At 36.8% G+C, this 12,937-nt stretch overlaps 1 protein-coding gene across 2 annotated transcripts in view; it reads right to left on the reverse strand.

Moving 5' to 3' along the window:
- LOC126366608 (vesicular glutamate transporter 1-like) overlaps positions 1–12,937 on the reverse strand; it is a 45,313-nt gene that overhangs the window by 17,419 nt on the left and 14,957 nt on the right. For both annotated transcript variants that reach the window (XM_050009777.1, XM_050009776.1), the window contains exon 2: positions 1,551–1,731. In XM_050009777.1, the coding sequence (XP_049865734.1) occupies positions 1,551–1,731 (181 nt within the window). The remainder of the gene's footprint in view (positions 1–1,550; positions 1,732–12,937) is intronic.

The following is a 12,937-nucleotide window of genomic DNA, read 5'->3' on the forward strand; positions in this document are numbered from 1 at the left end:
TCATAAGGGTGAGTTCATCCCACTTTTCTAGGGCGGTGAGAGTTAATAAAAAATTATGGCGACCAAGCCTAGTTTTCCAAGATGTTTGACGAGACTGAATTTTTATTACATCGAGTTTAATGTCGAATGGGAGATCTTCTATCGTAAGGATTACCTATCCCATCAACCCTGGTGTCAGGGTTATTATTAAGCCACCACAGACCTCTGACAGGACTCATATATTATAACGACTACGTACTTACATCAGTAATTAGTAACCGGGACCAACGGCTTAACGTGCCTTCTGAAGCTCGGATCATCTTACTTTCGGACATTCGGGTGATCGACCTATGATGTCAGAAATCAGAAATCAGAATCATTTATTCAACGTAATTATCATGGATAAACTTGTTGAAGGTCAATGTAACATTTTTGAATTTACGTCATTTCGCAAGGTGTTATGGCTGAGGAGAAGAAATGACAAGAAACTGCAACAGCAACACATCTTTTAAAAACCAATGAGGATATACATTACAAGTTATTTAATAACTAGAGGAACACATTCAATACCAGACATTTTTATCATTTAGGTAGTCATTAATCTTATAATAAGCTTTTTTACATAAAGTAAGCTTCACGTGAGCTTTAAATTTATTTTCTGACAAATTTAAAATATTATCTGGTATTTTATTGTAAAAACGTATACATAACCCCAAAAAAGATGAATTTAATTTACTTAATCTAGAATTTTGAATAGCAATTTTATGTTTATTTCTTGTATTGTAAGTATGCCTTTCACAGTTTCTCGGAAGGAGAGATAAGTTTTTACGTACATACATAATGTTTTCATATATATATTGACTTGCGACCGTCAGTATATTTATTTCTTTAAACAGCTCCCTCAAAGAGTCCCGACAACGCAGCTTATAAATAGCGCGAACTGCTCTTTTTTGAATGATGAAAATAGTTTCTACATCAGCGGCTCGACCCCACAGCAAAATACCGTAAGACATTATGCTGTGGAAGTAGCTGAAGTAGACAAGTCTAGCAGTGGGTACATCTGTGAGTTGTCGGATCCTTCTGACGGCATATGCTGCTGAACTTAGCTTGCCCGCTAGTGATACAATATGTGGGCCCCATTGAAGTTTTGAATCTACAGTAATTCCTAAGAAAACGGTGTGTTCAACAAAATCTAGTTTCTCGTCGTTAATTTTAATGTTATTATTTACTTTCTTTACGTTTGGTAGAACAAATTTAATACACTTCGTTTTCTTAGCATTTAGAACTAGGTTATTTACTGTAAACCAACTTAGAACCTGCGACACAGCGCTGTTTGCTTCGTCAAATTCCTCTAACTTTCTGTCGATTTTAAATATAAGAGAAGTGTCATCCGCGAACAGCACAATGTCAGCTTGGTTCTGTCTTAATCAAACTAGGGATCACGAAGAGATTTTTGTGATAATTTGTCCCCACCGGGATTCGAACCTGGGACCTTCGGATCGGGAGCGCAACGCTCAACCACTGGACCACGAATACCGTTAGGGAAATGATGATATTTGAAGCCTACTTACATAAACGACGGTGCCGTTGTCCAGTTTGGTCTCAATCGGCTCCGTCATGGCCACCACAGCCACCGACAGGTTGACCCTCAGCGCGTACACGTTGAAGAATCCGAAGAACGCCAGCAGCGCCACCACCAGCCGCCTCCGCCGCCAGAAACACCATGTCGCCTGGGGTTCCTTCGACTGCTCTCTGAAAACGAGAATTTTGGATTTAAGTCGGTGTTCCTATTCTCGTGTGATGAAAATTGAAGTGTCGAGTCATTAAAGGTGTTCCCCTCGACGCGGCGTAGGAGCCTCACACGCGGAAATCAATGCATTTTGGTCTTTTGGGGTCTTCGGGGTATTTGGGGTCGAGCGACGCGGATAGGTGCGTGATGTTGCATACAATTTCATACAGAGATTTATAAAATGCGATGACTTCGCGTGCGACTCCTACGGCGGTTTTATCTTTAGCCAGCGAACGCATTGGTGTTGGTGGTAAAATATAGGTGCGTATATAATATTATGTATATTATATATTATATACATACATAAACTCACGCCTATTTTCCACCGGGGTAAAGAGATTATAGAATTCCATTTGCTTTGATCCTGACACACTTCTCTTGCTTCCTCCACATTCATCAATCGCTTCATACACGCACGCCGGTTCAGAGTAGAACGTATTAAACCATCGTATATAATATAATAGGTGTTTAGGTTCACTTCTGAGTTGAAACAATACAACCTGCAAAAGTTTAATCGCAAATAGAACTAGGGCCTAATTGACAAGATTGAAATTTCACTGTCGATTGCCAGAATCGTTTGCAACTTGGCTAAGGTAACATTGGAAGATACAATTAAGATAGACATATATAACTGTTTGCGCAGCCATTAACTGCAAAACAAAAGAAAACGTATTTTTAATCAAAACTGCCTTTTCCCGACTGATGGCTTTTCTTTTTCGTAAGTCATCCTTCAGATGGGATACACTCCCAAGTTGCTCTACATTTTAAAGCCGCCTACATTTGAGCTTCTAGTTTTTATTAATATAATAATAACGTTTATTGCATCAATTCAGGTTAGGTACATTGCAGATTACAGTGCATAAAAATAGTATCACCAAATTCTACTTTTTCAAGCATACACAATGAAAGAACGGACGGTACAAGTTACATTACGTTAACTACTGCCTATATAATAAAATAACAATTAATAAAATATCTTAAGCTACCCATATTCATAAAATATTAAAACTAAAATAACAAAACACCAAAATAAAAAAATCGAAATCTAAATTAAACATCAAAATTTACAATCTAAATATTCTTTGACGCTATTCGTTTATTCTCCTATTCCAAAATGCTTTTAACATTGTGAGCCTCGCTTGTGCATAAGCTCCGTCTCCATACTCCTTCCGGTTGATGTGCCCAGCAGTGGGACATATACAGGGTGTTAGTGACATCGTAACGAAAACTTTGAGGGGTGATTGAGGCCATGATTCTGATATGATATCAAGTGGGATTTTCCGTCGCAAAAGTATGGAACTGAAAATAATTAAAAAAAAACACAAATATTTTCATGAATATTCAGACTGAAAATTCCACTTGATATCAACTCAGATTCATGGTCTGAACCATCCCCCTCAGTATTCGTTACGTTGTCACTAACACCCATACCTACTTGTATGGCTACTGTATGTACTTGTGCGGGGTGTAAGTGACATCGTAACGAATACTGAGGGGGATGATTCAGCTGATTATTCTGAGTTAATATCAAGTGGAATTTTCCATCGCAAAAGTATAGAATTGAAAATAATTTAAAAAAACTAAAAAAAAAACATGAATTTTGCGACGAAAAATTGCACCTGATATTAACTCAGAATCATGGTCTGAATCATCCCCTTGAGTATTCGTTACGATGTCACTAACACCCTGTATTTATTCTATACAGTCTATTTATTTATTTAGATAGGTATACCAACTGTACACATATTGTAAAATTATAAAATGCAAGTCTTATATTAGTTTTTGTATATGTGCCCCCATTACAGGTACAGTCATGAGCAATATAATGTACCCACTTTAGGACTCTGTCGCACTAACATATTTGATATTTAGTGAGACTTACAGTTCCATTTGTCATAAAAGTTAATGTGACATGGTACCAAAGTGTATACATATTAATGCTCGTGACCGTACACATTCATAATCACAACAGCAAATCGTATTATATCTAGGTGTATATAATTATATATAAATAAATATGTATAAAACTTAAACAGAAATTATCTTCTAAATGAAAACAGCCATAAAACATAAGAGTTAAAAATATAACGTATACATATAGAACAAAAATAAGTATTGTTGGAGATAAAATAATTAAAATTAAAATTTAATTATTTATTACGTTATGTGCCTCGCTTCTGGTCAATTAAGGTATTTAGCAACAAACTTACACCAATTACCTAGGTATTATAGATTTACATCAAGGAATCAAGGACACAATAAGGAGGAAAACCGCCTTGCTGCACCTAATCATGGTTAATGATGTAACCATTTATCAAAGTCGAATCACGTTATTAGTCAAAAAACCACATCGCAAATAAAATAAAAATACAGAATTGGCTAAACCAATAATGCACGTTTAAAGCTCCTAAGCGTCAAAGGAGATGCTTTTTTATTTACCCGATTGTAAGTTTAAGTGGCATCAACTACTTGGCCGGACAAATAGGGAGCGCTCAGGACTTTAACCCAATACAAATATTTAAGACATTAGGCCTGGGAATGCCCAGTTTGCGCAAACCTGGGCTCAGCGCATCGCCTGAGAGGATCTAATCTAATCTAATCTAGCCTACAAAATCCCACTGCTAGGCAAAGGCCTCCCCTTCCTCTTTCCATTTTTCGCGGTCCTGTGCGTATTCCGGCCAGTTCCTCCGGCAAGCGTCCAAGTCGTCACGCCATCTCTTTCGAGGTCTGCCACGACGTCTGACACCTGAGAGGATAACATTTGAAAAATTAATCGGCCCTGGGTCGTCGATCGAAAACATATATCTTCTTCTTCCATCGTGTAGGTTTGTGAGGTGGAGTACCAACCTCATCAACCCTGGTGTCAGGGTTATTATTGAGCCTGACACGGCTCATGTAACGACTACTTACTTTCAATATCGGGGACCTGAAGTATCTCTAAGGCTAGAGTAATCGCGTACGTTCTTCAAAGGAGTTGTACGGTCACGAGCATTAATATGTATACACTTTGGTACCATGTCACATTAACTTTTTTGACAAATTGAACTGTAAGTCTCACTAAATGTCAAATATGTTAGTGCGACAGAGTCCTAAAGTGGGTACATTATATTGCTCATGACTGTACTAGCGAGTGTTTAAGTTTATTTGCACGAATTATATTGAATGTCTATAGAAAATCGATATCAAACCAAGTAATACAATAACAGTAAAGCGTATCAAGTGAAAACCAGGTCAAAATGGCGGGAACGACCAGTGCATTCGCGAGATATCGCCAATATGAAAACTATTATACGCTCCGCCGATCGCTTTGTATTGAACTTTATTCTGATAAACATACGCTATAATATACTCAAACATACAGGGTGTTAGTAACACTGTAACGAATACTGAGGGGGATGGTTCAGACCATGTTTCTGAGTTGATATCAAGTGGAATTTTCAGTCGGAAAATTCGGGATATTTTTGTGTTTTTTTAATTTATTTTCAGTTCCATACTTTCCATACTTCTGTATTGTTTGCGTATTTTCGAGACAAAGTCACCAAATTGAGTGACGCCTGACCCTATACTTAATATTATCATCACAAATACCAATACCTGATTAAGTTATCGTCGTTGATAACTTAATCTATAAATTAAATTTGTATTGTACCTACTAATATAGCTTTCAAAATATAATATTGGGAACAGTACGATATTAATTAATATAGACGTACCTACACGTAACAGCCTAAAACTTATTTTTTTATTAGCCACCTTTTTAGTACGTGTTAAGTTGAGCAGACTTTACTTTGTTCTCGATTGATTCTGAATTAAATAATTATACACAAACTCACGCCTATTTTCCACCGGGGTATGCAGAGACTATGGAATTCCATTTGTTTCGATCTTGGGGGTTAAAAAGTCCACATTGAAGCAATTCATCTAACAAAGCAATATTGCTATTTTAGATTAATTGCTTTGATGTGGCCATTTTAACCCCCCTTGACACGTCTGATTCACATTTATACATACATACATACATAAACTCACGCCCGTAATCCCTAATGGGGTGGGCAGAGCCACAAGTAATCAAAGACAACTTGCAGCCACTGTTGATACGAAGTCCAAAGATGGATATGATGAACCTTATGGTGATAAGGGATTCACATTTATAGACATTAAATATTGGTCACCTATTGAACATTGTAATTTATTTATTGTATTGTAGGTATTATATATATTTTAATGTAAGTACCTGTCAATTAAGTTACAAGGTCTAAGAAACTGAGGTATGCGGTAACTGGAGGGCGCTGGAGGTCAAATGAACTACAATAAGACCACAACATAGTAAATACATAATCAATAATGAGAAAAGGGGTTCCAAAGCGTACTTAGCAACTTAGTTGCAATTTTAACATTCAGTTAAGAATTTAAGGAAAGAAGACCAAGAAGAGCTTACATGGAACAAATTAAAGAGAAGGCGAACGTCGTGTTTTATAAGGAAGTGAAAGAATTGGCCCTTGATAGACAAGAATGGAGAATGCTACACCGACGAGAGCGTGGCTCTTAAATAGGCTAGTTTCAACTAGTCAAATCAGTTAATTTTTACTAACGTCAAAAAGCACAATGTGACGTCATAGAAAATCGTGACAAAATGTAGCACTTATTATTAGGGATTTCTATATTGAAATTCATAAATAAGTTAAATAGAAAAAAGAAAATGTTTTTCGTTAGGTTTAGCTCTGTCTTTATTTAGTAATCAGAATTTCGTAATTTATTTTAAACCTAGTACAAGACCCAATTGATAATGATGGAGTATTTAATGACATATGCGGCAAATCTACAAATTCAAGTAGTCGCGTCAAAAAAAGCTTTTTTTACTTAAGTGAGGTGCGACATAACAAAAGTGAATATAAGGACAGATAAATTAAATAATATGAAGCATCTACTAATATAAACGTAACCTTGACACCAGGGTTGATGGGGTCGGGCATTGATCTCACAATCCCCACGAGAACAAAAAGAACATAAGTAAAAGTTTAAGGAAAATTGATACCTAATAAATAGGTACTAAAACTTAAATCTTTCACTTGAGAGTTTTCAATATTAAAACTAGGCATGTAATAGGCAAGTAAAGAAGCTGCAGTTTATTTTACTATAAAAAAAAAGTATATAGATAAAAGTATATACGTGCGTGCGTGCGTGCGTGCGTGCGTGTGTGTGTGTAAGCGCAGTGTAAGCCCCCATAAAAAGAGACCGATGACCTTCTGAAGGTCGCGAAAAAACGCTGGAACGCCGGACAGCAGAGGATCGGTCATTATTAGGGCCTTGAGAGAGGCCTATGTCCGTGAGCGATTTCCGGCTGATGATGATAATCTTCTCTTCTGTCGTGGATGTGAGGTGGAATGCCAACACCATCAACCCTGGTGTCAGGGTTATTATTCAGCCGCCAAAGGCACCTGACATGGCTAATGTAACGACTACTTACATTAGTAAGTGCCTTCCGAAGCATGGATCATCTTTCTTTCGGACAATCACGTGATCAGCCTGTAATGTTCTAACCAAACTAGGGATCACAAAATTTTTTTTATTATTTTTGTGATGATAATGATATAAATATAGCATATTAGTAGTTGCTTATTCCTAACGTCAAGTACCATTAAACTAAGTACCTATTCCTGAAATAGAAATGTAGGTATTTTAATTTCTAAGTTACCTACTTTGCCATTAGTGCCAAGTCACGCAAGTGTTTGACGACTTAGAAAAACGTTTATAGTCTGAGGGAAAGAATACCTTCATTCAAAGTGAACTTTTTGTTCTGCCTTGGTTTATAGACAATGTAAGCTAGACGCGGAACGGCGAATGACCTTATAACAACTAATCGAGTTGTCACTTCATTACTTTGATAATATTTCTCCTATTTAGTAGCATAACTCAATGTTCAAGAGATAAGTATAACAGTTTCTTTGTTTGATGCAATAAAGTACTTATACAATTTATACATTGTTTTAAGTTTACGCGGTTATTGGTGCTAATTCCTGTAAATACCATCTAATTTTATTTTAAGTTATATCTGTCATTTTCTTATCCGCCGAAAAGGAAAGGGACGGGTAATTGACAAGCATAAAATTTATGGAACACACGTCAATTTTAAGCACAAATCTAAACCAACCGTCTAAAAATTTTACATCAGTCAATAACCCGACACATTCATTTACTCATTCTTCCTAAAATTAAGAGCTGTGAATCATCCGTCCCTTTCCTTTTCGACGGATATGAAAATGACGGATATAACTTAAAATAAAATTAGGCGGTGTTTGCAGGAATCGGGGCCATTATCATAATTAAAGCACATAATAACGGGTTCTTACCTTACCGCGTTAAGAAAGAGGGTAGACAGATATGTCAGCCCGTAGAAAATTATGGATCTACCTACTCCACTCTAATCTCATCAGTCATCCCGTGATCATGGCACTTGCAACAGTGTCGAAATATCGGGAGTCTCATATCCCCATTTAAACGCGGTAAGAACCCGTTATTATGTGCTTTACTTATACAATTTGTTTTTTTTTTTTAATTATATACGCTCGCGATTGACCACAATCTCACCTAATGGTAAGTGACGATGTGGTCTAGGGTAGATTATACTTAGCAAATGCCTATTCTCTACCCTCGAAGACTTCCACGTTATAAAGAGGAAAAACAGACGACGAAATAATTTCTCTCTCGACATCGCATTTATAATTTCTTCGATTATACTCCGAAAAATATAATACGACTAATTTAACAGCCAAAGTAAGGAGATATTACGTCGATACACACTTTACAGAGTTGTGCTACCTGTGTTTATGACAGTGCGCACAGATTTTTTTTTTTATATAAAATGACGTAAGTTTGGCGGGTTCGGCCATTTCCTCTCAGACGACGCCCTGAGCTGAGGTTCGCGCCCAACTGGGCACCCTCGGGCCTGTTATCTTAAATTTGTACCGGGTGAGAGCTTTCAGCGCTCCCCATTTCTCCGGCTAAGTAGTTAATGCCATCTGCGGCCAATCTACAATTAGTCACGTTAAAAAAAATGGCGGCTGCAGCCAATTCAGGCCAAATAACATTTTATTTTTTAAATTAATCAAATAGGCGACATTTTTTGTCACTATTAGTGACATGCATTTTCACGAAGTTATTTTCGGCATCACGTCTTTCAAATAATGTTCAACACTCAGTCATCGTTCATTTTACTTCCTTATTTTTTTCTTATGTTATTTTTAATATTACTATTTCCTATATCCGTGTAGCTACACGCCCTCGTGTTATATGTAAGTATCTACATGTCTATTGAGTTATACATTCTCTGTACAACCTTGTACCGAAAAGGGACGGGTATTACCCGTCGATAGACTAAAATAATATGGAATATACATAACCCTTTAAAATTTTACGTTCACTTGATTTTTTAATAACTTTTTTACGTTTGCGTGTAACCCGATAGAATTAGGTTGACGTGTACAAGTTTGAACAAACTTGTTTTATTCCGACATGCTGCATAGTATCTAGTGTAGGCAGAAAACGCATTACTAATTAAGCAAATCGACCATTACTTGAAAGTAAACAATGTTATCAGAATGTTCATGAAATATTGAGAAGTGATAAGAAAATTATTATTATCCTCTGTGACCGCTTTAGTAAACATAACAAGCTCACGACTATATCCTAATCCGGATAGTTAGAGGTACACCGAGCTTTCTGTTACACCAACGTGATAGGTGGTGGACCAAAGGTGCTTTAATAATTTATTTATTTACTGTCCGTATTACTACTACTACCGGCTATACAGGTTGTGAGAAGCTGCAGTAGTTTTAGGCGGATGAGACGTTCGTTATGTAAAAATTGACGATTCAAAGTGTAACTATGTTACCTACTGAATAAAGATATTTTTGAATTTTGAATTTTACTACCCATCCCATCCCATCTTGTTGAAAAGGACACACTTCTCCTATGTTAATGTTCTCTGAAGACCAGAAAGACCATGCGAAGATCTTTTTCTGCCTTAAGGATTTCCCGAACCAGTATCAGAATCCGTCCTACTTGTACTTGGCCAGGTATAGTGAATGTACCACTTTCTTATAGTCCTATACTTTTGCCAAGGATGAGATAGTTCTTTCATGTCCACTTTCAGGACATCCAGTCTATTTCCGACATAATTAAGAGGTTTGCAACTTATAGATATGGCCAAATCAAGCTTCCTGAAAAGAGAAGAAAGGCCTAAAATCTTTAAATTAAAACAATTCTACAAGTTGCAAGTGACATTTAGCTCTAAATCACAACTCGGAATAATCGACCAAATCTAGTGGATTCCTCAGCAAGCGATTTAAACTCGCAATTGGGTCGCAACCTAATTACGTCGTCTGACACCATCATCGTCCCATGGCCATCAAATTAATAGCACCAGGGGGATTGTCGCAGTCATGACGCGAGAGAAATTCCCGTTATAAAATCGCTTACGATTAGTGTTGTAAAGTTAGATTTGTTAAAACCCGTGACCATTTTAAAGGCATCGTCACGTGCTAGGGATTCAAAAATATATTTTTAATATGACTTATCTATTGTATGTAGTTTAATTCCTTATTCTATGCTATTGTAGAGTTGCTTCGGCATTCAATATTTCGTCGCACCAATGAGGAGAGTTAAACACTCGATATCCTGCGTGGTCTAATGTGTTCGACTCCCGATGGGGACATTGTGGAAATCACTTTGTGAGGCATATTGCTTGTTTGGTAGGACATTACAGAAGGCACGTCAAGACGTTAGTCGTGGAATACCAGCCCTATTGCATAGAATAAGCAATGTTACGTATAGAACAGCAACTCTCCGCTCCCCACCAGCTGCTGAGCTTGGTTTACCTCACCCCTCGGTGTCACTTAAGCCTTCAATCGTATGGGTCAGTGTCACACACACAGATGCGCGTGTACGATAACGTCAATGAGTAGTGTCTGCGTAAAAGGAGGTCTTTTTGTATGAAGGGTCGGGACTTCCGGAGTGTGTGTATAGGCTATTTAAGACAATAATATGTTGACGATGCTTCTTAGACCGTTTTCCGAGAAGATTCAAAAAAAGAATGACACAATTTTCATTCTAAATTTACATTTTTGTAACAAAACTGGCGCTATCCGACATTTTATAGTCTTTCTTTCTTTCATATGGGACTGGGAGTAAGGTTGATGATCGACTTCACCTAACTATTTTACTATTTAATTATTGTCAAGTTCATATTATTATGTTGATTTCTCAGGTTGATTTAGTTTGTTTTATGCATGATAATTTTAAATTCGTATGCCAATTTTTGGCTGAATGTGCCGAGACCGATGACAACACTGTAACCCTGTAATACAACTGTAATTTTTTGTAACACGCAACATTCACGAATAAATATTTTTGTATTTGTATTTGAACGTGGTGTCAAGGTTATTTATTCAACTGCCAGAAACGCTTGACTCATTGACAGTGAAAATAGATAAATTTACCCAATATCTTCGTGGGTAGGACCCTCAAAATACGGGACGTCCCATGCAAATCGCAACACAAGGCAACGCTACGTACGGATGAATTTTTCATTGTTTGTAAACAGAACTCGTTTGGTAGATTCGACTCGTATCTGCCTGAGAAATTGATCATTGTGTGCTACAAAACAATAGCCTTCATCCCGCAGACACCTAATTTTATTTTAAGTTAAACCTGTCATTTTCTTATTCGTCGATAAGGAAAGGGACGGATGATTGACAGCTGTTATTTTTAAATGAATGAATAATAGGTATCTCATGCAATCCGTTTGACGTGTGCTGTCATGCTATTGGACTTATTGGCCAATGTAAAATTTTGAGAGGGTTGTTTAAATAGCATAAAATGGACGTGTGTTCTATATTTGCCCGTGTTTGCTTTTTGGCGAATAAGAAAATGACAGGTATAACAACTTAAAATTAAATTAGATGGTGAGTACTGGAATTAGCACCACTGTTAGGTAATTTTGTCGTGAGGTAAAATTTTGCATCTGCGCAGTTACGAATAGGTATAATTGAAGAACGCAGAAAACACTCGTGAATAAGCGTGATTTGCGGTTTGTTAAGTCCTTACACGCACGTACACGTGTCTTCGCATATTTCGTTCCCATAATCTCGGTTCCGCGCATTTTAGCGGTAACTTATCTATAATGGCGAGGGGACTCCTTTATCTACGTAGTGTTACTAGTTACAGAAAGCTCGGTGAGGTACGGGTAGTTAGTTCATCTTGCTATGGATGTACCTCTGACTACCCCTATTGGGATAGAGTCGTAAGCTTATGTTGATCCATGGTTTTAGTAAATGTTTCATCATCATGAGCCGATGTTAATTGTTAAGGTTAATTATCATTCGCTCTGGTTCCCTCCTTAACCGACATCGCCGTAAAAAGTGTGGTACTGATTCGGCACGGTCGTTCCGGTCGCTGAATGCACTTTAAAGTACTTCTTCAAGCATTTTTTCGAAGAAAATATTTTTCCTTTTTAGTGCCAGCAATATATTTACAAGGCTGTAAAATTAAATCACTTAGTTGACGATTTGTTGTTTTAACTATTTTGCATGCTGTACAATCGTTACAGAACTGTAACTTAAAATAAAATTAGGATTGCGCTGGAAACAGTATCATTAATAAATTTAAGTAGGTAAGTAACTTTGCTAGTCAGACACCGACATCGCTTCGGTGTTTGCCTATTAGTCTATACCAGAACTGTCAGAACTGAGGTAGTTAAATACCGATTTATGCCAACCGAGATTAGGTATGTTATTCGCCTGGTTAGATGTTAATAAACTAGAGCTAAAATAAAGCCTTAAAATACTAAAATAGTAAAATACTAAAAAATACTAAAAAGTAAAATACTAAAATAGAGTCTTAAAATAATTTCAATATAAGATCTAGGTAAAATAATATCTAGTCATTTTGCGATATAGTATTTAGTCAACCTAGCATTATCTCGTTTTTCACAGGGTTTTTACAGAAGCGACTGCCTTCCAACCCGCGAAGGGAAAACCAGCCCTGTATTGGGTCATATACCTCCGAAAATGTATTTCTCGGGAATGTGGGTCCAGCACAAATAATTAAACTTAAAATAAATTAAATTTTAAATTAATTCGATTTAAAATTAAAATCAATACGGCTTAAACT

This window comes from Pectinophora gossypiella, chromosome 5 (genome assembly GCF_024362695.1).
Source record: "Pectinophora gossypiella chromosome 5, ilPecGoss1.1, whole genome shotgun sequence".
In the NCBI taxonomy this organism is placed as follows: domain Eukaryota; kingdom Metazoa; phylum Arthropoda; class Insecta; order Lepidoptera; family Gelechiidae; genus Pectinophora; species Pectinophora gossypiella.